At 39.4% G+C, this 27,826-nt stretch overlaps 1 protein-coding gene across 1 annotated transcript in view; it reads left to right on the forward strand.

Moving 5' to 3' along the window:
- Positions 1-27,826, forward strand: part of LOC126470895 (trypsin-1-like) — a 219,482-nt gene that overhangs the window by 128,918 nt on the left and 62,738 nt on the right. The window contains exons 4-5 of the mRNA XM_050098919.1: positions 5,603-5,779; positions 27,592-27,756. Coding sequence (XP_049954876.1) covers positions 5,603-5,779; positions 27,592-27,756 — 342 coding nt within the window. The remainder of the gene's footprint in view (positions 1-5,602; positions 5,780-27,591; positions 27,757-27,826) is intronic.

Raw genomic sequence — 27,826 nt, forward strand, 5'->3', positions numbered from 1 at the left:
TGTATAACGTTAACTCCTTGTACAGGGTGTTTCAAAAATGACCGGTATATTTGAAACGGCAATAAAAACTAAACGAGCAGCGATAGAAATACACCGTCTGTTGCAATATGCTTGGGACAACAGTACATTTTCAGGCGGACAAACTTTCGAAATTACAGTAGTTACAATTTTCAACAACAGATGGCGCTGCAAGTGATGTGAAAGATATAGAAGACAACGCAGTCTGTGGGTGCGCCATTCTGTACGTCGTCTTTCTGCTGTAAGCGTGTGCTGTTCACAACATGCAAGTGTGCTGTAGACAACATGGTTTATTCCTTAGAACAGAGGATTTTTCTGGTGTTGGAATTCCACCGCCTAGAACACAGTGTTGTTGCAACAAGACGAAGTTTTCAACGGAGGTTTAATGTAACCAAAGGACCGAAAAGTGATACAATAAAGGATCTGTTTGAAAAATTTCAACGGACTTGGAACGTGACGGATGAACGTGCTGGAAAGGTAGGGCGACCACGTACGGCAACCACAGAGGGCAACGCGCAGCTAGTGCAGCAGGTGATCCAACAGTGGCCTCAGGTTTCCGTTCGCCGTGTTGCAGCTGCGGTCCAAATGACGCCAACGTCCACGTATCGTCTCATGCGCCAGAGTTTACACCTCTATCCATACAAAATTCAAACGCGGCAAACCCTCAGCGCCGCTACCATTGCTGCACGAGAGACATTCGCTAACGATATAGTACACAGGATTGATGACGGCGATATGCATGTGGGCAACATTTGGTTTACTGACGAAGCTTATTTTTACCTGGACGGCTTCATCAGTAAACAGAACTGGCGCATATGGGGAACCGAAAAGCCCCATGTTGCAGTCCCATCGTCCCTGCATCCTCAAAAAGTACTGGTCTGGGCCGCCATTTCTTCCAAAGGAATCATTGGCCCATTTTTCAGATCCGAAACGATTACTGCATCAGGCTATCTGGACAGTCTTCATGAATTTGTGGCGGTACAAACTGCCTTAGATGACACTGCGAACACCTCGTGGTTTATGCAAGATGGTGCCCGGCCACATCGCACGGCCGACGTCTTTAATTTCCTGAATGAATATTTCGATGATCGTGTGATTGCTTTGGGCTATCCGAAACATACAGGAGGCGGCGTGGATTGGCCTCCCTATTCGCCAGACATGAACCCCTGTGACGTCTTTCTGTGGGGACACTTGAAAGACCAGGTGTACCGCCAGAATCCAGAAACAATTGAACAGCTGAAGCAGTACATCTCATCTGCATGTGAAGCCATTCCGCCAGACACGTTGTCAAAGATTTCGGGTAATTTCATTCAGAGACTACGCCATATTATTGCTACGCATGGTGGATATGTGGAAAATATCGTACTATAGAGTTTCCCAGACCGCAGCGCCATCTGTTGTTGAAAATTGTAACTACTGTACTTTCGAAAGTTTGTCTGCCTGAAAATGTACTGTTGTCCCAAGCATATTGCAACAAGCGGTGCATTTCTATCGCTGCTCATTTAGTTTTTATTGCGTTTCAGATATACCGGTCATTTTTGAAACACCCTGTATAATGTTAACTGTTTAGATCTACAGGTTTCTTTGTTGGCCGAGTGTGTTTGATTCTGAGTATTTTATTAATTGTGCTACTTCCAAATCACACTTGAAAACAACCTGTGCAGAGCGTCTATGTGAGTAAGTTGGCACCACTGGCACCAGAAAAAAATCTGAAAACAAAGCTAACTTAAAGCCAGTGAGTTTTATATTACCTTGATATTCAGCTCCCATGACTGTTGCAGAAGGAGTATTGGAAGATTAGTACAGTCAGATGTGTAATAAGACCAAAAGGTCTTATTACGCATCTGACTGTACTAATCTTATCTTTCACTTCCTTGTTTTGCCAGAGTGTTTTCTACAGTCTTCAGAGCAGTGAAGCTGCTGAAGACACCTAGATCAAAGAAAGCAGACGTACAGTACCGTTTGAACCTCCTGCCTGATCTGGCAGGTTTGACCACAGTGCACTTAACTAATGTATTTATAATTTTGCTGCTGACAGTTGCAACTCTCAACTGTTCTAGTTCTGCCTGTGCTACTCCTAGGTCAGCTTAAGAGTTTCGAGACCAACTGCTCTTTTTCCAGGACTGATTTGAGAACACTTCCCTACACAAGCGACATACATTTGCAAAGCCCACCTCCTTCAAATGGTTCCACCTGTGTCAGTTTTTGCTACTAATCATGATAACACCTAGTATACAAATTTTGCACTTTGGCACCTCAGATACTCTCTCAACTTGGTGCCCCAAGCAGCTGGTTGTATGGCTTGAACCTTAAACCAGCTGCGTCTTTCTCCATAATTGTCAAGCAATAGGCACAACTACTGCAGTGCCAAAGGCTAGTTACATCTCTGTCCTAGTTGGGTACTTTACAGTATGCAGCATGAAATAAGCTTAGGCAGTCTTCACACTGTTGACCATACCTCACTACTCTGTGGCAGTTAACACACTTGTCCATTATGATGATTTTTTTTTCTAGCAATTTAGTGGTAGTTACTGAACGAAAAATTGTGTCTTCGTGAACTTATGCAGTTTTACTTAATAAAAAACCAATGACTAATGATACCAATATGCAATTTATCAAAGAAACCCATGTAAGTGATGTACAAACGTTACTGAATTAGCTAAATGTTATGTTGTGATACTAAATATTTTCCACAAAAGATGATATTCCCTGTACATGATTAAAATGCCAATACAACAGAATGAGATGAGGTTAAGTTCGTTTACTACAAAAGTATAAAGTGAAGAAACATTTTAATAAAATATAGTAACACAGTTTGTTACTATCTACATCCATACTCTGCAAGCCACCTGATGGTGTGTGGCGGAGGGTACCTTGAGTACCTCTATCGGTTCTCCCTTCTATTCCAGTCTCGTATTGTTCGTGGAAAGGACTGTCAGTATGCTTCTGTGTGGGCTCTAATCTCTTCGCGAGATATACGTAGGAGGGAGCAATATACTGCTTGACTCTTCGGTGAAGGTATGTTCTCGAAACTTTAACAAAAGCCCGTACCGAGCTACTGAGCGTCTCTCCTGCATAGTCTTCCACTGGAGTTTATCTATCATCTCCGTAACGCTTTCGCGATTACTAAATGATCCTGTAACAAAGCGCGCTGCTCTCCATTGGATCTTCTCTATCTCTTCTATCAACCCTATCTGGTACGGATCGCACACTGCTGAGCAGTATTCAAGCAGTGGGCGAACAAGCGTACTGTAACCTACTTCCTTTGTTTTCGGATTGCATTTCCTTAGGATTCTTCCAATGAATCTCAGTCTGACATCTGCTTTACCGACGACCAACTTTATATGATCATTCCATTTTAAATCACTCCTAATGCGTACTCCCAGATAATTTATGAAGTTAACTGCTTCCAGTTGCTGACCTGCTATTTTGTAGCTAAATGATAAAGGATCTTTCTTTCTATATATTCACAGCACATTACACTTGTCTACATTGAGATTCAATTGCCATTCCCTGCACCATGCGTCAATTCGCTGCAGATCCTCCTGCATTTCAGTACAATTTTCCATTGTTACAACCTCTCGATACACCACTGCATCATCTGCAAAAAGCCTCAGTGAACTTTGGATGTCATCCACAAGGTCATTTATGTTTATTGTGAATAGCAACGGTCCTATGACACTCCCCTGTGGCACACCTGAAATGACTCTTACTTCGGAAGACTTCTCTCCATTGAGAATGACATGCTGTGTTCTGTTATCTAGGAACTCTTCAATCCAATCAAACAATTGGTCTGATAGTCCATACACTCTTACTTTTTTCATTAAACGACTGTGGGGAACTGTATCGAACACCTTGCGGAAGTCAAGAAACACGGTATCTACCTGTGAACCCTTGTCTATGGCCCTCTGACAATGAGTCTCGTGGACGAATAGTGCGAACTGGGTTTCACACGACCGTCGTTTTCGAAACCCATGCTGATTCCTACAGAGTAGATTTCTAGTCTCCAGAAAAGTCATTATACTCGAACATAATACGTGTTCCAAAATGCTACAACTGATCAACGTTAGAGATATAGGTCTATAGTTCTGCACATGTGTTCCACGTCCCTTCTTGAAAACGGGGATGACCTGTGCCCTTTTCCAATCCTTTTGAACGTTACGCTCTTCTAGAGAGCCATGGTACACCGCTGCAAGAAGGGGGGCAAGTTACTTCGCGTACTCTGTGTAAAATTGAACTTGTATCCCATCAGGTCCAGCGGCCTTTCCTCTTTTGAGCGATTTTAATTGTTTCTCTATCCCTCTGTCGTCTATTTCGATATCTACCATTTTGTCATCTGTGCGACAATCTAGAGAAGGAACTACAGTGCAGTCTTCCTCTGTGAAACAGCTTTGGAAAAAGACGTTTAGTATTTCGGCCTTTAGTCTGTCATCCTCTGTTTCAGTACCATTTTGGTCACAGAGTGTCTGGACATTTTGTTTTGATCCACCTACCGCTTTGACATAAGACCAAAATTTCTTAAGATTTTCTGCCAAGTCAGTACACAGAACTTTACTTTCAAATTCATTGAACGCCTCTCGCATAGCCCTCTTCGCACTACATTTCGCTTCGCGTAATTTTTGTTTGTCTGCAAGGCTTTGGCTATTTTTATGTTTGCTGTGAAGTTCCCTTTGCTTCCGCAGCAGTTTTCTAGCTCGGTTGTTGTACCACTGTGGCTCTTTTCCATCTCTTACGATCTTGCTTGGCACGTACTTATCTAACGCATATTGTACGATGGTTTTGAACTTTGTCCACTGATCCTCAACACTATCTGTACTTGAGACAAAACTTTTGGGCCTACCTGTTTTAATATTTCCATTTACTGCTGAAATCATTGTCAAATTTGATGGAAATCTCTCAACTGCTGTATATAAATAGCATACTAGAATCACTGAATGTTTCTTAGAACAGTTGCAGTAATGTAATCTCCTTCCCTACCAAAAGTGTCAGCAAACGTATAGAAACAACATTTGATATCATGATAAAAAGCTTTAAATTTTCTCATGTTTTATACAAACTGTGCATCTTATGTGGTAGCAATAGCAGTTCTACACTAGAGAAAAAAATCATTTGAAAAGATGAATCACTGAAATTCACTAAAAACTGTAAATTTCAGCTAAATCAAACATTTTCATTTAAGTTATTATAAAATAAGAGTTTTGGTGGCGTTTTTTTTATGACAATGAAGGCACAAAAATAATAGAAGAATTTTAGGTATTGTTATGCTGTGTTTGCAGCACATCAGTACTGGTTCTAGTAATTATATTACACATGTTGTAGACTGAAGTTACATACATTGATGTGATCCAAATATCTTCCTGACTGGACTACACCTTTAATTTACATTGGAAAAGTGTAGTAAAGTTCTGTTTTGTTTTGCTTTACAGAACAACTTAAACTGTTTCTCAAATTCGCACATTCATGCATTTTGCACTTTGCCTCTCTTTTTACAGCCATAACTTAATGAATTGTTACAGACCTAGTCTGTTTTCCTTTTACTGCAACAAAAAAGGGCTATATTTTTCCTGTGTAATGCTTGTTTCAGGACAGTTTCCATGGCAGGTGTCCATTCAGCTGGTTACTGGCTGGACTGCAAGGCATGTTTGTGGAGGAGCTGTGTTAGCAGAATACTGGGTCATTACAGCAGCACACTGTGTTCACAAGTTAGGCACTAAGACCCTGTCAGTGGTTGCAGGAGATCATAATTTATATGAAGAAGAGGGTAAGTCAGTTAACAAAAAGCTTCTTTACTAAACTTCACCACATATTTGACTATTTTTGCATAAAAATAATAATGATTTTAAACTCAACAAAGTAAACAATGCAAAGCATTGACATGAATGAAACATTCTCAGAAATGCCAGTGTTATATCAGTAGGGGACTGATGACCTCAGATATTAAGTCCCATAGTGCTCAGAGCCATTTGAACCATTTTTGTTATATCAGTAGAGATACACACTTTATAATACAATTTTGATGAGTATTTGAAAAGTAATAAGCATTTAATCATGTAAATAGCTCCGTGTAGCTTTAGCCACGAGTGCTTTCAAAAAACTGCAAAAGTCCTAAAACTGTATTGGCTGTATGTGATGTTATTGTCAAATGATATAAATAATGAGAGGAGGGAGCTGCCGCATTTAAAGTCACTTGAACACATAACTTTGCATACAGTAACTGGCCCAGTAACAGCATTAAACTTACCAATTGCATGAATATGTACTTTGAGCTTGCAAGATGTTATATTTAGGCAGATACTAAAAATAGCTTTCAAAATGTGTTGTTTTCTATTTCTAGCACAAATTTTGTAGCAAAGCATTATTTGCTACCACATATATACACTCTAGGATGAAAAAAAGGACACACCACAAAGGAATTATCCAAAATGGATAGAAATCAGTAGATGTGATGTATATGCACAGACAAACAAATGATTACAATCTCAGAAAAATTTTCATGATTTATTCAACAGAAAGAGCTTCTCAAATTGAGCTAATCAATAATACATTGCTCCACCTCTGGCCATTACTCAAGCAGTAATTTGGGTTGCCATTATTGATACAGTTGCTGAATGTCCTCCTGAGGGACATTGTGCCAAATTCTGTCCAATTGGTATGCTAGACCAGCAAAATCCTGAGCTGGGTGGAGAGTCCTGCCAATAAAGCTCCAAATTCTCTCAATTGGGGAGAGATCCATCACCTTGCTGGGCAAGGTGGGGTTTGGCAAGCACAAAGACAAGTAGTAGAAACTCTCGCCATGTACAGGCAGGCATTATCTTACTGAAATGTAAGTCCAGGATGGCTTGCCATGAAGGGCAACAAAACGGGGTGTAGAATATCATTGTCATACTGCTGTGCTGTGAAGGTGCTACAGATGATGACCAAAGGGGTCTTGCTATGAAAAGAAATTTCACCCCAGACCATCTCTTCTAGTTTATGGTCTGCATGGTGGGTAACAGTTAGGTTGGTATACCACACTGTCCGGTACACCTCCGGACACATCTTTGTCCTAATATCCCATTGACTGGAGTAGAATTGTCTTCAGTGATGCATCCGACTTCGAATGGGGCCCAAATGATCAGTGAAGACATGAATGGAGACACCTCAGACACCAGTGAGTCACCAAACAGACTGTTGCCCACCATACAGCCTGACAACCAGGCATTCATTCCAAGACCCTTCAGTTGTCATTCGTGGCAGCCTTACAGTACAGCAGTACATCAGTGATATTCTACACCCTGTTTAGTTGTCCTTCATGGCAAGACATACTGGGCTTACATCTGAGCAATATAATGCGTACCCTTACACAAGAAGAGCTTCTGCTGCTTGTATTTGTGCTTGCAAAACCTGACCTTAGCCAGCAAGGTCACCAGATCTCTCCCCAATTTAGACCATTTTGAGCTTTGTGGGCTGGGCTCTCCAACCAGCTGAGGATTCTGATGATCTAACAAGCCAGTTGGGCAGAATTTGACGTTATTATTATTATTATTTCTTTACTTTCTCAGATGTTAAGTCTGGTTAAAAATGGAAAGTGACGTGGACCTTGATCAAGAGTCACTTCCTTTTAACTGTACGGTAAATGTTATATTGCATTTAGGAACTTTCGGGGAATTGAACATGTATCAATAATTACGGATTTCTGTAATTGTATATATAAGTTTGGATGTAGCTGTATTGCATTGATGTACTGGTGGATATTGTTTGGTATGACTCCTGTAGTTGATAGTATAATTGGTATAATGCCAACTTTATCCTGATGCCACATGTCCTTGACTTCCTCAGCCAGTTGGATGTATTTTTCAATTTTTTCTTCTGTTTTCTTTTGTATATTTGTTGTATTGGGTATGGATATTTCGATTAGTTGTGTTAATTTCTTCTTTTTATTGGTGACTATGATGTCAGGTTTGTTATGTGGTGTTGTTTTATCTGTTATAATGGTTCTTTTCCAGTATAATTTGTATTCATCATTCTCCAGTACATTTTGTGGTGTATACTTGTATGTGGGAACGTGTTGTTTTATTAGTTTATATTGTATGGCAAGTTGTTGGTGAATTATTTTTGCTACATTGTCATGTCTTCTGGGGTATTCTGTATTTGCTAATATTGTACATGCGCTTGTGATGTGGTCTACTGTTTCTATTTGTTGTTTGCAAAGTCTGCATTTATCTGTTGTGGTATTGGGATCTTTAATAATATGCTTGCTGCAATATCTGGTGTTTATTGTTTGATACTGTATTATTATTATTATTATTATTAACAGTAGTAATACAGTGATGTCATTTAAAACTCTGACTGATCTAAGATTGTGACTGAACCTCTTCCACTTATACTTTATTAATATGCCACTAACAGTAATAATGATAGTAAAAATAATCAAACTGGGCAGCCAGAAGTCGTGGTTAGAATTGTTACATTTGAAGCACATGCTCCATGTGATGCTCAGGTGTTTGGTGAAATGTTGTTTATGGCACAAGTTTAGATACTGTTGTGGACTGACAAGACAGCCAGTCCACAGTGACGGGTAACCGAAAGGCACGCGCTTAAACTCACGCAGGATGGCGTGAGGTCTGAAACAGGATACGTAATGAATGCTATAAAGAAAAATACGTAGCTTCTGGAATACTTAACTTTAATCCATCATTTGTATACATCGTTCTTGATGAGACATGCTTCATACGATAACTATCAATTGCTATGGCGCCTTGCTAGGTCGTAGCCATTGACTTAGCTGAAGGCTATTCTAACTATCTTCTCTGCAAATAAGCGAGGCTTCGTCAGTGTTGCATCGCTAGCTAAGTCGTCCGTACAACTGGGGCGAGTGCTAGTAAGTCTCTCGAGACCTGCCATGTGGTGGCGCTCGGTCTGCGATCACTGACAGTGGCGACACGCGGGTCCGACATGTACTAATGGACCGCGGCCGATTTAAAGCTACCACCTAGCAAGTGTGGTGTCTGGCGGTGACACCACAGATACAATATCTGAGAAATCTGTTACAGACTTGTGTGTAATGAATGTGGCAGCATGTTGGTAGTTAACTGTCTTTGAATGTGGGATGACAGTTGGTGCAAGATGCGTGGATCACAGCATATTGGAGATTACACATGTATTTGGGTTTCTGAGATAAACAGTGTCTAGTCTGGGTCTTGAATATTACAGGGAGAATGTTTCCACATGCAAACTGCTGCACAGGATGTCAGAGGGTGTTTGATGAACAGCGGTCGCTTCACTTCCACAGATCTGTATGGCGTAACTGGCAACCAATTGTGTCAGATTGCTGCTGATTTGAATATAGGTGTCAGGAGCCCATAATTTGATCACCGTATGGGAACAAATGCACCATACAAGCTTTGGCAGCTGATGACTGATAGATGTCACAATATTTGTTTTGGAACAGAAGTTTCACAGTTAGGTTTTTCATTTTATTTATTTATACTTGTTTGTATTTGTGTATAGTTTAGAGGTCATAGCCCTATTCTTAGGCGCTCAGTCATGCATGCAGCTTAGCTGTTCAGATGGAATTTGGCACTGTATCACAATGTCTTCCTATAAATTTGACCATTCACTGTATAACAACATTTTATTTAGTAACATTTGTTTTTGTATATACCAAAAGGTAGCAAATATTGCAGTTTTTTAATACATTGCAGTTTAATTTTTCTGAATATTTTTTAAACTAAAGATTAGTTTTCGGTTTACATAAATTTTATCTTTGTTCTTTCCTTCTCTGAAAGCACATGATATTTTTTAAAGACAGAGTAAGAGAAAGACATACCTGGTGTACATAAAGTCCGGGAACACTTTCAGTTATATATTGCACAACAACTAAACATTGTATGGATGTCATACATAATGCATTTTTAAGAGAAACTCTGAAAGTTCTTTTTTACAAAAATTCGATATGTGAACCATGAGCGACCCGGCAAACATCAATACGGTAATCGAATTCTTGTAATACCTGTCCTGGCACGTCATCATCGACTGTGGCAGTCGCTTTCCGTATTCCCTCCCGGAGCTCTGCTACATTACATGGTAGAGGTAGTAAATGCACCAAATCTTTAATGTGTCCCCACAGAAAAAAGTCACATGGAGTGAGATCTGGTGATCAGGAAGGCGATTTCATGAAGCAGCTGTCCCATTCTGTAGCACAGCCAATCCATCGATGCGGCAGCTCCATGTTAAAGTACTCATGAAGTTTACGATGAAAATGGAGTGTAGCTGCATCCTGCCGGAAGATGAACAGAGAGTCCGATTGTATTTGAGGCATCAGCCATTGCTGCAACATGTCCAAGCAGGAGTATCTAGTGACAGTGTTCTCAGCAAAGAAGAATGGCCCATATAGTTTTCGATGTGACAAAATACAAAAAACATTTATATTTGGAGAATCATGCTCAAATTCAATGCATTTGTGTGGATGCTTTGTACCCCAGATTCAACAATTATGCCTGTTCACTTTCCCCATTAGTGTAAAAAGTGGTTTCATCACTAAAAATTAAGTGATCAACAATGCCATCCCCATCCTCATTCAATTGTTGCAACTGTGAACAAAACCAAAATGCTTGTCTTTGTCGTCATCATTGGGCTTCTAAACTATCTCCAATCTCAATGGTTTCATAGTCAGCTTCTGTCGCTGCACTTTCCACACTGTCATTGGAGCCATTTCGAGTTCACAGGATACATGACACACTGATTTCTTTTGACTTCTTATGAATGTCTCTCGTATGAGCTCCACATTCACTTCACTCACATTGGGAGGTCCACTTCTCTTTGCTGGTCACAAGCAACCCGTCACAATGAATTTGTTTTGCCAGTGGTAAATGGCCTTCTTGTTGATGGCTTCTTACCATACTTGGTTCTAAACATCTGTTGAACAGCTGTAGCACACATGTTTTTGTCGAACTCCAGCACATAGAAAGCTCGCTCCGCACCTAAAAGCCATGTTTGCGACTAGTGCTTACTATCAGCAAATTACCAAACCACACTGGCGGTATACATGAAATAAAAATAAAAAAAAATTAAAAAAACTGTCATGGTTTCTCTTCAAAATGACATATGTATGATATCTGTACAATGTTCGGTTCTTGTGCAATATATAATTGAATGTGTTCCCAGACTTTACGTACTCCCTGTATTACTAAAATTCACCAATTACTTGCATGATTTTTTTGTATTATATGACATAATAATTCTATTCAAGGGTGTGAAAAGGATTACTGATAATTAGTTGCTCTAAGATAAATTTACAGCTTCAGTTGTGAATGATTTAAAATATCACTGGACTATATGTCTGCCGCCCCAACTAAGTGACCTCTTCCTGTACAGTGATGTACTGTAACTATTAATATGACGTTTCTCTTTGGTTGTTATTGTGTTGTATTGGTGTAGATTAGAGTGTATATTTGGCTTCAATGTTTGGGACAAAAAAATTGCTCTTAATAAAATCTTCTCAGACTTCTAGTTGGATCAAATGGTTATACAGCCATAAGCTTTTAGCAGAGCACTCCTACACCATTGTTAAGTACAAATTGACTGCTGTGTGGTTGGTGCTATGTTTCTGTCTTGCATTTGCTGCACCAAATTTATTCATTTATTCCACATATCAAGATCAGAGCCTTAAGCTACCTCTTATGTCTAACTATACATTCTTTGTGAGTCAGCAGGCAAATATGTGTAGTAGATTACTATCATCACCATGATAGTAATACTAGAAGTGGTGGAAAATACCTCTAATTTTTAATGTGGCATTGGTTAATCATCTTCAACAATGCCATCCAAAGAAATTGATGGTAGCTGAACATGCAGTGGAAAATGAACACCAAAGTGCATTCAAAGACACTGTCAGCACAAAGGTAACAGTTTCTGGGACAATGTACTTAAAAGTAATAGTGATCAATATACCTGATAACATCCTTGATAAAAATGAGTGAGTGGTTTCTCACCTGGCCATTGTGAGATTAAAGTGGGTATGGCAGATTTGAGATGGAAACATTGTCTTATATAACAGTATACTTGACAGCAGTGATGTCATGTCCAGCACCACAGCCATAAAAGAGTGAGAGCAGAAACCACATGACAGTTAGTTACTACTTGATAATGGCAAAGGAGCACTCAACTGACAGTTCAGTGGCATATAACCCCTTGATGCAGTTGGGATTCTGATAAGATTTACTCTTATTAGACACATGTAAGTTACAGTAAATATATTAACTTTTGGGAATACTCTTAAGCAAGATACTGTAGATTCAGCCCCATAGGTTATTCCCACAGACTGTTTATGCAGGACTACTAGCATATTTAGTTTAGCTGAGTTACTGCACCCCATATTTCTATTCTATAATTAACATTTCAACGCTATAGGTATATAGTAACCTTTTAGATGTTAACTATAAAGAAAAGTAAAAGCAGTTATATTGTCTACTTTATGTTATTATTGTCATGTAGAGTTTATAAGAATATTTTATAGACATCATAGTGAAGTGTACAGACTCCAGTGTGTATTTGCTGCTGTGAAAGGAGGAGACTATTGTGTGCTCTAATTGCTTTACAGCAAATATTATCCATTTTGTTATTGGCATATGTTGGGTAGTATGAAAAACCACTACAGCATACTACAGATGGACAAAAATATGGAAACATCAAAAATACAATGTATTACCATGCTTAATATGGTGTAGGAAAACTCATTGCCATTCAAAACAGCTTCCAGTCATTTCAGAATGGATAAATACAGTTCGTGAATGGTTTTCAAGAGAATATTATATTATTCTTCCTGCAAAATAATGACAAGTTCAGGTAGTGATGAGGGAGGTGGATAATGATCATGCACCCTGTTTTGTCTAGACAAGACAGCCTAGACACAATGAGAGGAAGCCGAAAGGCACGCGCTAAGCTAAAGCAGGATGGCGTGAGGTCTGAAACAGGATATGTAATGAATGCTATAAAGAAAAGTACGTAGCTTCTGGAATACTTAACTTTAATCCATCCTTGTTACATTGCTATTGACGATACAAGTGAGACTCTATAGTTTCAGACAATATACTGCTAATGGCGCCTTGCTAGGTCGTAGCCATTGACTTAGCTGAAGGCTATTCTAACTATCTGTTCTGCAAATGAGCGAGGCTTCGTCAGTGTGCATCGCTAGCTACGTCGTCTGTACAACTGGGGCGAGTGCTAGTCCGTTTCTCGAGACCTGCCTTGTGGTGGCGCTCGGTCTGCGATCACAGTGGCGACACTGTACTAATGGACCGCGGCCGATTTAAAGCTACCACCTAGCAAGTGTGGTGTCTGGCGGTTACACCACACACCCTTTTCTGAAACTAGTCCACAAAGGCTCAATAATATTGAGATATGGGGACTGTGGCAGCAATAGGAGATGCAATAGTTCATCCTTGTGCTCACAACAACCAGTCCTGAATTATGTAAGCTGTGTGAACAGGTGCTCTGTCATCCTGGAACACAGCATCACCATTGGGATGGACCTGATTAGCCAAAATGGTCACATAATTCATGGCAGTAATGCAACCTTGTGTAGTAACCATGGGTCTCATAGAATACCATGATATGATGCCCAAATCATCACTGAACCCCGACCAAGTTTCATTCTTGGGTTGTAAACTGGACTAGAAGTTAGAAACATTATGCAAAAAGACTCATCTGACTAAATGACATTCTTCCTTTGTTTTTTTATGGGCATTTGCATCACTGATGAGAGGCTTAGAAATTCCATCTTGTCCTGAAATTCCCTGCTTGTGGAGCTCACTTCATGTTGTTTTGGTACTGACAGGGTTTATAAGTGTGACGTTCAGTTCTGCAGTGACTTTTTCATGTGCTATCCTCTTATTTTTCATCACAGTCCTCTTCAATGACCACCTGTCACTATCACTCAAGCCACTCTTGTCTGTGTTGTGACTTTTGCATGATGTTTCTCTGCTTTCCTGTAGGTGATGTAAATCATCAATGTGGTGTCTCTTGAAACAGAAAACTCTCTGGCTACCTTAGTTATGGAAGCACCCTGTATATAAGCACTAATTTTTCCACATTCAAATTCACTTAGTTTCGACATAATGCACTCACAGCTACGTAGAACACTGTTCTGACTGTGAGTGACACTTGCAATGTATTGAACACATTCACATTCATGGTCAAATACAACAATACAACCTTCAGGCTTGTGTAGAACCTGAATTTATGTTCAGTTATGCATTCTTTGCAGTGTTTCTATATTTGTGTCCAAATGTGTTATGTGGTTAAACACAGGTATTGTGCATGACTGTAATGTCACTTATACTCTGATGAAACTTATATTGGGTAAATGAAAAAGAAATGCTGTCAACATTCAAGACACTATAACAAATAAAAAGTGTTGTGGTGAAATGCCATATCAATTCAAGTTAGGTTATTATTGTAGAAATTATGATATCTAAATATGGAGATGACTTTTCATCAATAAGTGCAGTTCTAAGTGAGGGGCTCTTTCCCTGATGATCCTGGAATTCACAAAACATTAGCTATGTATTTATTCAAATGTGAAGCAAAATTTTTCCACTTTCTTTTCCTTCATGTCAGTATAGGCTGTTGGTCTGTACTATATGGATCATGCTGGTGGTGTCTTGGTTTTTTAAACTATATAAGGCATTGTAAATTGTTTTGAGAAAGGTGTATAATAAATTTTAATGCTGTTACAGCTTTTCACTTCAAGTGTGCATATTGTCACTTCTGATGAGAGGTGGCCATGGAGGCTACATTCACAAGTTCTGTATTTGTATCAGTTACTTTGATGTGAAACTACGAGGTGCTATCCAAAATTTTCAGGACTGGTGCCGCCATCTGTTGAAAACCTTACCTTTGGACTAATGTTCACCATCACCCTCGAAGTACTTCCTATCTGCATGTACACACTGGCCCCAATACTTCTGCCAATGGTCAAACGTTCTCTGGAAGTCCTGTTCTTTGAGGGTGTTTATCACCACCAGCGATGCTTCTTGATTCCTCTCTAGATTGTCGAACCGATGGCCTTTCAACTTGAGTTTCAGTTTTGGGAATAGGGCAAAGTTGCAAGGTGCCAAATCTAGCGAGTACAGTGGGTGGGGCACAACCGCGATGTTGTTTTTTGCCAAAAAGATCCTGGTAAGCAAGGAAGTGTGATGGGGCACATTGTTGTAATGAAGCAGCCAGTTCACTTGACGCCAAATTTCAGGCTGTCATCGCTGCATGTTTTCACAGAGCCGCTGCAAAACATTACAGTAGTACGTGAAATTCACTGTTTGGTTGGATGGGACGAATTCTTTGTGCACAACTCCCTTGGTATCAAAGAAAATGACGATCATGCTGTTCACTTTGCTCTTCACCTGTCTCACCTTTTCGGGTCTTGGAGAGCCCCGGCTCTTCCACTGGTATGATTGTTGCTTTGCCTCTGGCTCATAACTGTAAATCCAGCTCTCGTTGCCAGTAATAACCCATGACAAGAAGGTTGGATCATCAGATGCAGTCTGACGAAGGTCCATGCACACTTCAACATGCTGTACCTTCTGATCGGTGGTCAAGAACCTTGGCACAAATTTTGTGGTGACACAATGCATGCCGAATTCATCAGTCAACATTTGTTGACATGTCCCATAGCCAATACCCACTTCATCCGCAAGATCTTGAATGGTTCGACGTTGATCTGCATGAACCAATTGTTGAAGTTTGGCAACACTGTCTGGCATTGTGCGGCTAACAGGCCTTCCAGTGTGAGCATCATCTTCGACGTCTGTACGGCCGGCCCTGAACTGAGCATGCCACTCAAACACAAGTATACAGCTCATGCTCTGCCCCCCAAACACTTGTTGAATCATTGCAAGGTTCTCTGTAGCACTTTACCCGAGATTCACACAGAATTTGATACACACGTGCTGTTCTGTTCATGGATCCATCATAAAATAGCCACACACCAAACACAGAGTATTACGGAAATCACTGTGGACACACAACACATCCTCTCAGCTGAATGCCACTCCGCACACTGACTCATCAGATATGCAGCTCTCGCCACCTAGCGATGCAAAGATCTACTACTCCTACTTTCCAGATGGCAGCACCAGTCCCAAAAGTTTTGGATTCCACCTCATAAGAGTGAGAGATGTTCAGAAACAGTGTTATACATACTGACAGCCCAAGAGAACGCCACCATGACAAAAATTTTGATAGGATGTCTTATTTTCAAGAGTAGAAAACTAAGAGTTTATTTGTGTAACCATGTGACTGGGTCAACCACATACTGTGTGTTGATCACTCTTATTTCCTGATGTAATCACAACTTCTGAATACTAGCAGTGAGAAAGTGATTATATTATGATGTAAAGGAATAACACATCATTTTCTAGGGAAAATTGACAGTAGAACATAGGAAAATGATTCATACAACATATGAATGGCCCATAATAAACTTCAGCCAGCACAACTCTAACGTTTGAAAAATCACAAAAAAGGACCCAATGTTGTCTGTTGATTGTGGTTAAACTTAGTTGAGTGTACAATACCTGTCATGGCATAAATGAAATTGGAAAACACTGTGTACACAGAAGTATTTATTTTCACTCTTAAGCCTCTTTGAAACCAACAACTTTAATCTTACCTTTATGATGAAACATAACTGAAGTTAATATGTTAGTCTGGTATACTGCAAGAAGTAACAATGGATATCCAAACAAATTTTGATTTGATTTAGCAGCCAGCTGCCACTTAATTCATTGCATGATGTTTCAACAGTCATCTTCAAGTGAGCCTTTGAAGACTGAGCCATTCTTGGCTCAAAGGCTCACTTGAAGATGATATCTGTGGACTTCGATTGTGCATTCGACAGGATAAACCATACCTTCTTGGCGTCAGTCATGAACTGAATGTTGGCTCTACCTGTTTTCATCTCCATCGTAATGAGGCTAAGACAAGGTGCTACATCGAAGGTGGGTGTAAACGGTTGGGAAGCAGGCTCAATTCCCATTAACAGTGGTGCCCACTCTCCATGATGCTGTTTGTGATAGTACTCAAGCCCCTGATGTGTTTTATGAGGCGCTCACTTACTGGGATAGCGCTTAATGAGAACTCTTTTGTTTGTGGTGCATATGCGGATGACCTGATCCTTCTTGTCAGATCAGGACATGAAGTGTGTCAGGCTGTCAGACATCTAGACTCGTACGGAACAGCAGCAGACAGTGTTGTTAACATGATTACATCCAAAATTATGCACATTGGATGAGGACTGGAAGACGTACTGGGACCGTTTCATACGGTGGAATCGCTGAGATGTCTGAGGCTCACATTTACCCATTCACTACGGCAGTCGGTGGCGACGAGTTCTCTGCGGCTTCTGCAGAATGTTCGTGTGACAATACGCAACAACTCATTAAGAGCCTTTCACATGATCCAACATGTGGCATACACCAATGTTCACATAGCATCAAGACTGCCCCATTTAGCACAGATCCTACCAATACCGAAGGGTATTGCAGACTGCCTCATGGCTGCCTTTGGTTATAATGTTAGTACTGGGATGTTATTTAAGATCAAATATGACACGTTAACCCTACAGTTCCAGAACGGTGGCCTCAGCCTCACAAACATGCGAAACAAAGCTTTGGCACTTTACATGCAAGAGATGATACGAAACTGGCAACAACGAAAGCTCTGATAGCAGTACTCATTCCACCTGCGTACGAAACCCCAATAGCGGTGGGTAACATTTCGGCTTCTCTTGTACACATTGCCTCATTTGTTGTTGATTATAGTTATATTCATCTGAAAGTATCTTCGACGAGAATACACACAACTTAGGAGATCTATTGGTGCTTGATGTATCACCATGGCCTCAATATAATGGAATTCAAATACCCAATGAGAACTTGGAACCCTATTTGGTGTGCATACTCCATTACTGTCAACAGCAGCGAGATTGATGTGATATATTCTTATAAACTGTAAACTTGTGACCAGGAGTCGACTATATACATTTCATATGGTCGGTCCTCCTCTTTGCACAAACTGTGGACTGTTAGCAATGGAAGAACATGGTTTAGTGTGTGGTGCAGCGAGGGATGTCTGGATGCTGACGAGTCGAATACTGGCCTTCCTCCGGCACACTAACTACACAGAAATCACATCAGATGTACTTTTTCTACCAAACAAGACTTTTTTTCCCAAACAAAACACGTATGCCATCAATTGGATCACTGGACATGCGACAAAATATTTTTTTTCATACAATTTTAAGTCCGTGATGGATTATTGGATGTATTTACAAGAACAACATGAGCTCATACTGAGTCATACGAAATACAGGACTTACTTTCCCAATTTTTTAGGAAGTGTTTTTCACAACCTGCCCAACAGCTGGGGTGTTCCAGAAATGAGAAGACTCCTGCAGCAGAACACCTAGAGACAGTACTGCACAGTTCAATTATATTGGCATACTGCGTACTGAGAAGACAATTGCCCCCCACCTGTTGGCAGATTGTAATGCAGATGATAACTTCATTTTCAATCCCGCTCATGACTAGGGCTGTGATTTACTTTGTTCATGTAAAAAAAAGGGGTGGGGGGACGGCCTTTACATTAATTTATGGTTTTGCAAATTGTTTTTGCTGTCTTGATACTTTTCTTATCCCTATGACAGCACAATTGCACGAATAAAGATTGTTTGTTTACCCTGCATCCTGTTCCACAAAAAAAAAAAAAAAAAAAAAGTGGTCACATTGTTGGTCCATAAAGTGGAGGTACCGTGTTCTGAACTCCCTCATGGTTATTATATTTATTTTTCTCACTAAAGAAAAAAGCGGTTCTAAAATTATAAAAAAAAGTCGGGAGAGCACTTGTAAAAAAAAAAAAAAGATAAAGAAGTGGTAGCATTGTAGATTCATAATGAAAACATTAAAAAAGAAAAAAATTTTTAAAAAGTGGTCAGTGCGACAGAATATCAATCCCAAGTGCCCAGGTTTGATTCCAGCCTGTGTGAAAGATTTTCCCCACTTAGGGACTGGGTGTTATGTTGTCCTAATCATCATCATTTCATCCCCATCGATGTGCAAGTTGCCAAAGTGGCATCAAATCGAAAGACTTGCACCCAGTAAATGGTCTACCAGACAGGAGGCCCTAGTCACACAACACTTACATTTTTTATCACCCATCACAAACCACAAGCATGCTTAAAAAATGCGCACACAGAACTCACATTGTCTCAGGTCTAGATAGTTTGCCTAAAGAGCTCATCCACCTACGGATGGTGCTCAGAGGAAATTGATATTCCACCCAGCAGATTAACAGGGCACTGTCAGTTAAAACTAAGAATCAGAAAGTGGATAAAGAGGAGAACACACTGGCAAAAACCTTCAGCTTTTCTTCATTTTGTTTAAAATAGTGAGAATCCTCTGTAAATTTCAGGTGAAAGTGATTTTTCTTCCACTGTCTAAGACTGCAGACACATTGGGATCAGTGAAGGATGACTTTTTATTGTGGAAGGCTGGAATTAACAAAATACTTATGTAGTATGGCTTATGTAGGAAAGACCACATGCACTGTGAAACTTTGTTTGCAACCAAGCAGTTCCACTATCGCCGAACACTTTTTTATACTGGACATACAATGGAGTGTGATAGGTCTATCATTCTGACCATAGCAACATCTTTTTGGGTCTCCATTATTAAAGGACCCATAGAAATAAGCTGGTGGAAAATCTGATGAACTGTCATAGTAGCTTCCAGTTGGACAGTGAGTGGAACCACATCATCTCCACAATTTGTTCTAATCAAAGGTGAGAGATTGCACCAATGGTTGCAGTGAGCGGCATGCATAGAATACTCGCAGCACAGTATACAGTGTGTTCATTTCAACTAAAGACATTGAAATACCCCAAAAACTACACATCAGATCCAGAAAAGTTATAATTTCAATTTGCTTTTCTTGGTGGGGGACATCCAATGATACCACACTCGACCCTCCCACCACACTCCACCCCACCCCCACTTCACGCATAGGTGGTGAGGTGTAACTTTGAAATCTTCAATGTGAAACTTTTTTTTTTTTTCCTTTTTTTTTTTTTTTTTTCCCCCCCCCCCCCAGATTATGATTCTACAGCAAAATTTACATAGGTTTCATCTGAAGCATTTTCTTTGTTTCTCTGCAGATGGCACTGTAATTCAAGGAATAGAATAGGGCACACAGTCATAGTTTACGACATGCTACTCAATAGCCTTGAATATTCAGTGGCACATGGAACACCACCTCAATGCTGTGAGGGTAGGACAAGCAAGTATTTCATAACTTATAATTGAAAATATCATTCACAAGATTGTATTCCAAGTAGAGTAAGTGTTTGAAAGTAGTATCACCAGCTTCAGTAGACTTAGTGACCTGTTTTTCAAAGGACAGTACACAGGACAGAATCAGTCTGTGGGAATGTCAGCACAGATGTTTCTGATGTGATCAACGATGTCTTCGTGGCCTGTTGGCACTCTCTGGTACATCTTATCTTTTAAATATCATGGCAGAAAGAAATCTGGTGACCTAGTGGGCCAATTAATAAGGCATTGGACAACCGTCAGGCTGAGACCACATACATTGTTGAACATCCAGGGCAACATCCTGCAGTAGTATTGGGTAGTTCCTGTTCCAAAGCCATTCAGTGTGAGTCCATTCAATATGCTGTCAAATTCAGATCAATTAGTTTGCTCCCCATGATGCCACACCATACGTTAACTGACTGAGGATGTTGATGGTCAATTTACTGTAACCAACGGGGATTGTGTACACTCCAGTAATGCACGTTATGCTGTTTTATCATGAATTGTGAATGTAGACTCATTGGAAAATAGCACTGTGGCAAAGAACATTGGAGTCGTTTGCGTTTGTTGACATGCTCATTCACAAAACAGTACCTGGTTATTAAAATTGGCGCCATGAAGATCTTGATCCAGTGACACATGGTATGGGTGCTACTTATGACAATGCAGTATTGTGACAATATTACCTACAGACATACTGGAATCACAGCGTAGTTGTCAGTTGCTTATCTCTGGGTTGTGGTGCACTGCTGCTAGCACAGCTATTTCATTAGCTTCTCCTGTAATAAGTTTACTTTGCTTCCTTTTGTCAGTCTGTACACTGCCATCAGACATAAAGCTGTTCACAACCTTATAAAGGAACAAACAAGAGTGAACACCTCTGTAAAATGCTCAGCATACAAGGCAACAGCAGCCTCAACATCTCTCCGACATTCTCCTTAAATCAGGACCATTTCAGTTTTGTCTTCTGTGGTTGCAACATTCATTGTCAAATCACACATCTGTTCTCCAAATGATAGGTACGTGTGCAGGCAATAAACACTGTGTAAATATTGTAATGTTTAGAGCCATTATCTCTCCTACATCTGCACAATATGTGATCTTCAGTCACGATATACTGCCTGTTATGGTATGTCGTAGTTTGCTTTATAGTCACAATGGTGCATTGATATGGTATTTGATGTGTTGGAGGAACACAAGATCATAAATGGTGTTTCCAATTAGAAGTTATCATATACTGGCCTGTCCTACCCTCACAGCATGAAGGTGAGGTCCCACGTGCCATGGAATATTCAAGAACCATTGAGAAGAATATCAAATTATGATTGTGTACCTATTTCTATCCCTCCAATTACAGTGCCATCTGTGGTGGAACAAAGAAAATGCTTCAGACAAAATGTATGTTGATTTTTCTGTAGAATCATAGTCTGCAATAAAAAATGAGTGTTCACATCGAAGATTTCAAAGTTGCTCCCTGCCACCCACACACAGAGGGGTGGCAAGTAAAGTGTGGTGTTGTTGGATGCTCCTTCCAAAATAAACAAATTGGGATTATAACTTTTTTGATCTGATTTGTAGTTTTCCAGATATTTCAATGTCTTCAGTTAAAATGAGCACCCTGTATATGACAGAATGGAGCAAGTCTTCATCAGTCTTCAATGGCTCACCAGAAAATGGCTGGCTGTTGCCCGGTCAAAATATTGTGAGATCAATTAAATGATGACCATCTGCAAGCTTGAAATTTGTTTCAGCATTCAATTCACCAGAAAAATTTTAAAATTCACAACAATACATAGTTTGATAACCTCCAGCAGCAAAAAAGTATATACAGAACTGTGTTATTTTGTTAGTGATATTATCCTTTCTGTGGTAGTGTCAAAGACACATCATTGTTCTGATGGAGACATGGTCGCATTCCCTTGACTGCAAGGCATCAAATATTGATCATCAGAACATACAGTGCTGTTGGCCAACATTTGCTGTACCTGTATGACAAACTGTTTCCAGAGTCAATGAACATCAGAACATTTAACCTTCTGGCTACCTCTATCTGAAATTGATGTCTGTCACAGTCCACCCAGTAAATAATGCCTCAAAAATCAAGTTGTATACCTTCACTGTCTTCTCTCACTCACAGCACCAATTGCTGTCCAACTCTGAAACATGCAGCTGCCTATGATATACAAATGTTTTTAGGTGATTACAGTTCTATGGGTTTGCATATATTTGTATTGTGTAACATTGCTTTTGTAAATTTTTATTATCTAGTTGTGACATATTTTCTTTAAATCAGTATCAGAGACAGTTTCTTTACACATTCAAACCATTTGTCTATTCAAACAATGTACAGAAAGGCAGCCAGGAGACATCTGTGCAAACTACTGATATTTTGACAGGTGAATACCCTGTCATTTTCTAGGTAGAAATGCAATGTGAGATTGCTGTACAAGGCAATTGAAGCCCTCAATATGTGGGGCTACACCAATCAAGAACCAAAATATGGCATATGCAGAAAGATAACACACACACACACACACACACACACACACACACACACACACACACACACAAAAATGGTAAACAATAAAGTGCCACCACACAATCAATGACAATCAGCGTCAAAAGTTGCTGATAGTGAATATAAATTACTGACAGGTCCACATATAACAATAACTTAGTCCCTCTGCTATTAGACCAGAGAGAAAACAGGATTCCTTGCAGAATTTAAGCAGAAATCACAAAAAGGCCCCAAACTTAGGTATTGCCTTAGGTACCTTCATCAATCACTTGATTCACAGTTGGTCAGTAGCACAATGCACAACTGATCTGTCTGTCACTGTAATCATTCTGGCAAAAGATGAATTTGAGGTGGGTTAACTCAGCTGCCTTCCCTTCATTGATGTGTTAGTCAGGAGGAATGTTTATGTTATATTGGGACAGCCATTTGTAGAAAGTCAATTCTCACCAGTTTCTACATGCATGCTGATAGTTATCACCATCTGCCTCAGTGTAAGGGGGTACTTCATACCTTGTTCATACAGCCCCCATCATCTTAGACCCTGAAAGTTTGTCAACTGAGTTAACTAAGCTCAAAGTCACCTTTGCACAAAAGCGTGTAATCAGAATAATAGCTGGAGTCCACCCAAGATCATCCTGCAGACATTTATTTAAGGATCTAGGGATATTCACAGTAGCTTCTCAGTATATATACTCTCTTATGAAATTTGTTATTAACAACCAAACCCAATTAAAAAGTAATAGCAGTGTGCATAACTACAATACTAGGAGAAAGGACGATCTTCACTATTCAAGATTAAATCTAACTTTGGCACAGAAAGGGGTGAATTATACTGGCACTAAAGTCTTTGGTCACTTACCAAATAGTATCAAAAGTCTGACAGATAACCAACAAGTATTTAAGAAGAAATTAAAAGAATTTCTGAATGACAACTCCTTCTACTCCATAGAGGAATTTTTAGATATAAATTAAGAAAAAAAAGAAAAAAAATAAAATAAATAAAATAAAAAATAAAGAAAAACAAAAAAACACAAAAAAATAAAGTTGTTATATTAACTTAAGTATGTTGTTAAATTAACCTAATTATGTCATGTATTGGAAAATTCGACTCGTTCCACATCATTACGAAATATCGTATTCATGATCCATGGAACTAGTATTAATCTAATCTAATCTAACCTAATCTTTCATTAGAATGATTACAGTGAAAGACAGATCAGATGCATGTTGCACTACCAGCCAACCATGAATCATGTGAGTGAAGAAAATAAGGAGGTGGCACCTAAGTCTAAAGCCATTTCACTTTATGCAGGTAGCATTTCTACCAGGATTGGTCATATTCTGTGGAAACATGGTGTGAAGTATGTTTTCTGACCACTGTCAAAGATTAGGCCCCTTTTAGAGTCTGTAAAGCGTGGTCTCTATTTGTGTAAGGTGGGTGTCTATCACATCGCACACAGCTGTACATCATATGATGGCCAGACCATCAGGACTGTGGATGATGAGTGTGTAGGTAGGACACAGTATTCATGCCTAGTGTGTCACAACAGCTGAGTAAATCTGTTACTGTAGAACATTCCTTGATGCCATTCATCCTGTTGAAAATAATAACACAGAGATGATAACGAGCATTTCCAGGTATTGAGATATTGTTATTATGGAAAAGTCTGTATGTGTTTGTGGGACGGGGATGCGGGGAGGGGGGGGGGGATAGGGTATTTTCTTCTTCTTCTTTCTGCATATGCCATATTATAGTGTTTGATTGATGTAGTCCTGTCTGTCGAGAGTTTAAATTTCCTTCCACATCTTGCTGTGGTCATTGTTATTCCCCAATCGGCCTTTACCCCCCATTATCTTACATGGTCCACACACATTTCCACCTTTTTCATCATGATTAAGGTGTTTTTTATGATATATTAATTTTTATTCTCCAATAGTGACCATACTGTAATTGTTGTCAGATGAGGGCTTTAGTTGTGACCAGACAAGGTGGTGTGGTAGTCAAGATAGTGCATTTATGTTTGGAAGTTGAACTGAAGTCCTCTGTTAAGCAATGCTAATCTAAGCTTAATGTGGTTTATCTGAGTCATGTATGGTGTACACCAAGTTTGAAGCTTTCACTTATTTTTGTTTCCTCTATTCTCATGTAGGTGAAATAGTTTCTGATCTCTAATGGCCAGCATGTCAGCTGGAAATTAGTACCAGTTGAAAAAGGTATAGCCATAGAGCAGTAGTTCTGTGTCTTGTTAGCATGTGAAGTAATAAGATGTCTTGAGGCATCCAGGTACAATTTTGATTTTGTAACACCCCATGCATCATGGACCTTGACACTGATGGGGTGACTTGCATGCATCAATGATACAGACACTGCTCAGCAGTGTGGGATCTGTACCAGATAGCGTTGATAGAAGAAATAGAGAAGATCCAACAGAGAGCAGCACACTTCATTACAGGATCATTTAGTAATTGCGAAAGCATTACGCAGATGATAGATAAACTTCAGTGGAAGACTCTGCAGGAGAGACGCTCAGTAGCTCGATATGGGCTTTTGTTGAAGTTTCGAGAACATACCTTCACTGAGGAGTCAAGTAGTATATTGCTCCCTCCTACGTATACCTTGCGAAGAGACCATGAGGATAAAATCAGCCCACACAGGGGCATACCGACAATCCTTCTTTCCACGAACAATACGAGACTGGAATAGAAGGGAGAACCGATAGAGGTACTCAAGGTACCCTCTGCCACACACCGTCAGGTGACTTGCAGAGTATGGATGTAGATGTAGATGTAGATATAGATCAGGAGGAACAAAAATGGTGTTGTACAGAATGGAGCATGGAATATTAGATCCCTTAATCTTGCAGGTACATTAGAAAATTTAAAATATAAAATGGATGGTTTGAAGTTAGAGGTAGTGGGACTTAGTGAAGTTTAGTGGCAGAAGGAACAGGCGAACACAGGGTTATAAATACAAAATTAAATAGGGGTAATGCAGGAGTAGTTTTAATAATGAATATGAAAATAAGAATGTGGGTAAGCTACTACGAGTGGCACAGTGAACTCATTTTTTTAGCCAAGGTAGATGTAGATATCAAGCCCACACCCACCACAGTAATAATAGTTTATATGCCAACTAGCTCCATAGACAAAGAAGGAACTTAAGAAATGTATGATGAGATAAAAGAAGTTATTTGGATAATTAAGGGAGATGAAAATTTAATTGATATGGGGGACTGGAATTTAGGAATAGGGAAAGGAAAAGAAGGAGAAACTGTAGGGGAATATGGACTGGGAAAGATAAATGAATGTGGAAGCCACATGGTAGAATTTTGCACAGAGCATAATTTAATCATTGCTGACACTTAGTTTAAGAATCACTAAAGGAGGCTGTTTATGTTGAAGAGGCGTGGAGACACAGGAAGGTTTCACATTGATTATGTGACACAAAGACAGATTTCAAAAACAGATTTTAAATTGTAAGCCATTTCTAGGGGCAGATGTGGACTCTGATGACAATTTATTGGTTATGAACTGTAGATTAAAGCTAGAGATTTAGCAAAAAAAGTTAGGAAATTAATTAAATAGGACCTGGATACATTGAAAGAACCAGGGGTAATTGATAGGTTTGGAGGGAGCATTATACACCAACTGCCTAGAACAGGGGAAAAGAATACAATAGAAGATGAATGTTTAACTTTAAGAGATGAAATAATGAAGGCAGCAGGGGATAAAATAGGTAAAAAGACAAGTTGTAGTAAAAATCCTTTGATAACACAGGAGATACTGAATTTAATTGATGAAAGGAGGAAATATAAAAATGCAGCAGATGAAGGAGGCAAAAGGGAATACAAATGTCTAAAAAATGAGACTGACAGGAGGTGAAAAGGTCTTCAGACTGAAGTCAACAATGACAACAACAACAACAACAACAGGTTACACTCTCAATGGTTCCCTCCATCATATGCAGTGAAGCCTGACATGATTGCTGACATTTATTAGCATACATGGTCATTTACAGGACAGTGGTTTTTAGGCAAAATCATTCCTATGATTAGCAGAGAACATTCTCTGAATATGCAGACAGAGAAATATCAGGATGCTACATACATGTTTTGTGAATTGAATTGAATCTGTTCTACACTAATAATTTCAAATGGGCTACTACATTTGCTCATTGCTGCCTGGCAGTCACTACCACTTTATTGGTAATCTCCTACCTTAACACCACTTCAGGCTCATTTTACCACAATCTTTGTTGGTAGGAGTGATGGTCCCTTGTCTGTTTAGTGTGGTAGCCTTAAGACTTTTACAAAATTTAAAATGTGCAGGCTCAGCCAATCGAAATAAATTGAGAGGATTATTTCATCATTTAGTATTATCTACAACATATGAGATCAACAATATAACTCCCTACTCACTGTAAAAGTCATGTACAACAAATTTAATTCATGAGTGAAGAATTTAAAAGAGTTCAGGCTTGTTTATGCTCAAAGTGACATTTTAAGTTTTATTGATTGTCAAGCAGTGTAAGTAATAATAATGTTCATCTTGAGAGTTTTTGGACATTTGTTGCAATATTTGTACTGAGAAGTGTTACTTGGCTGCAATTAATTTTATTATTATTATAAGAGCATGTTATTATTATATGTAACATGCTTTCATGTAATGTTTCTGCAGAAGTTCTGCATTCTATGTGCTTATTTTTACCAGGTTTCGAGCAACGAGTATATGTCACCAGAATTGTCACTCATGACTATGTTGCACAAAATTTCTCCCATGATATTGCTTTGTTGCAATTAAATAAACCATTGAAACTGGATGGAGATCATGTGGCCCCAATCTGCTTGCCACAACCAACTAAAAAGTACCGAGAAGGTGAGCACATTTCAAAATAGTTCTGAATGTACTTTTCTTTCATTCAAAGCACATTCATTATTCAGCTAAT

Source organism: Schistocerca serialis, chromosome 3 (assembly GCF_023864345.2).
Source record: "Schistocerca serialis cubense isolate TAMUIC-IGC-003099 chromosome 3, iqSchSeri2.2, whole genome shotgun sequence".
NCBI lineage: Eukaryota > Metazoa > Arthropoda > Insecta > Orthoptera > Acrididae > Schistocerca > Schistocerca serialis.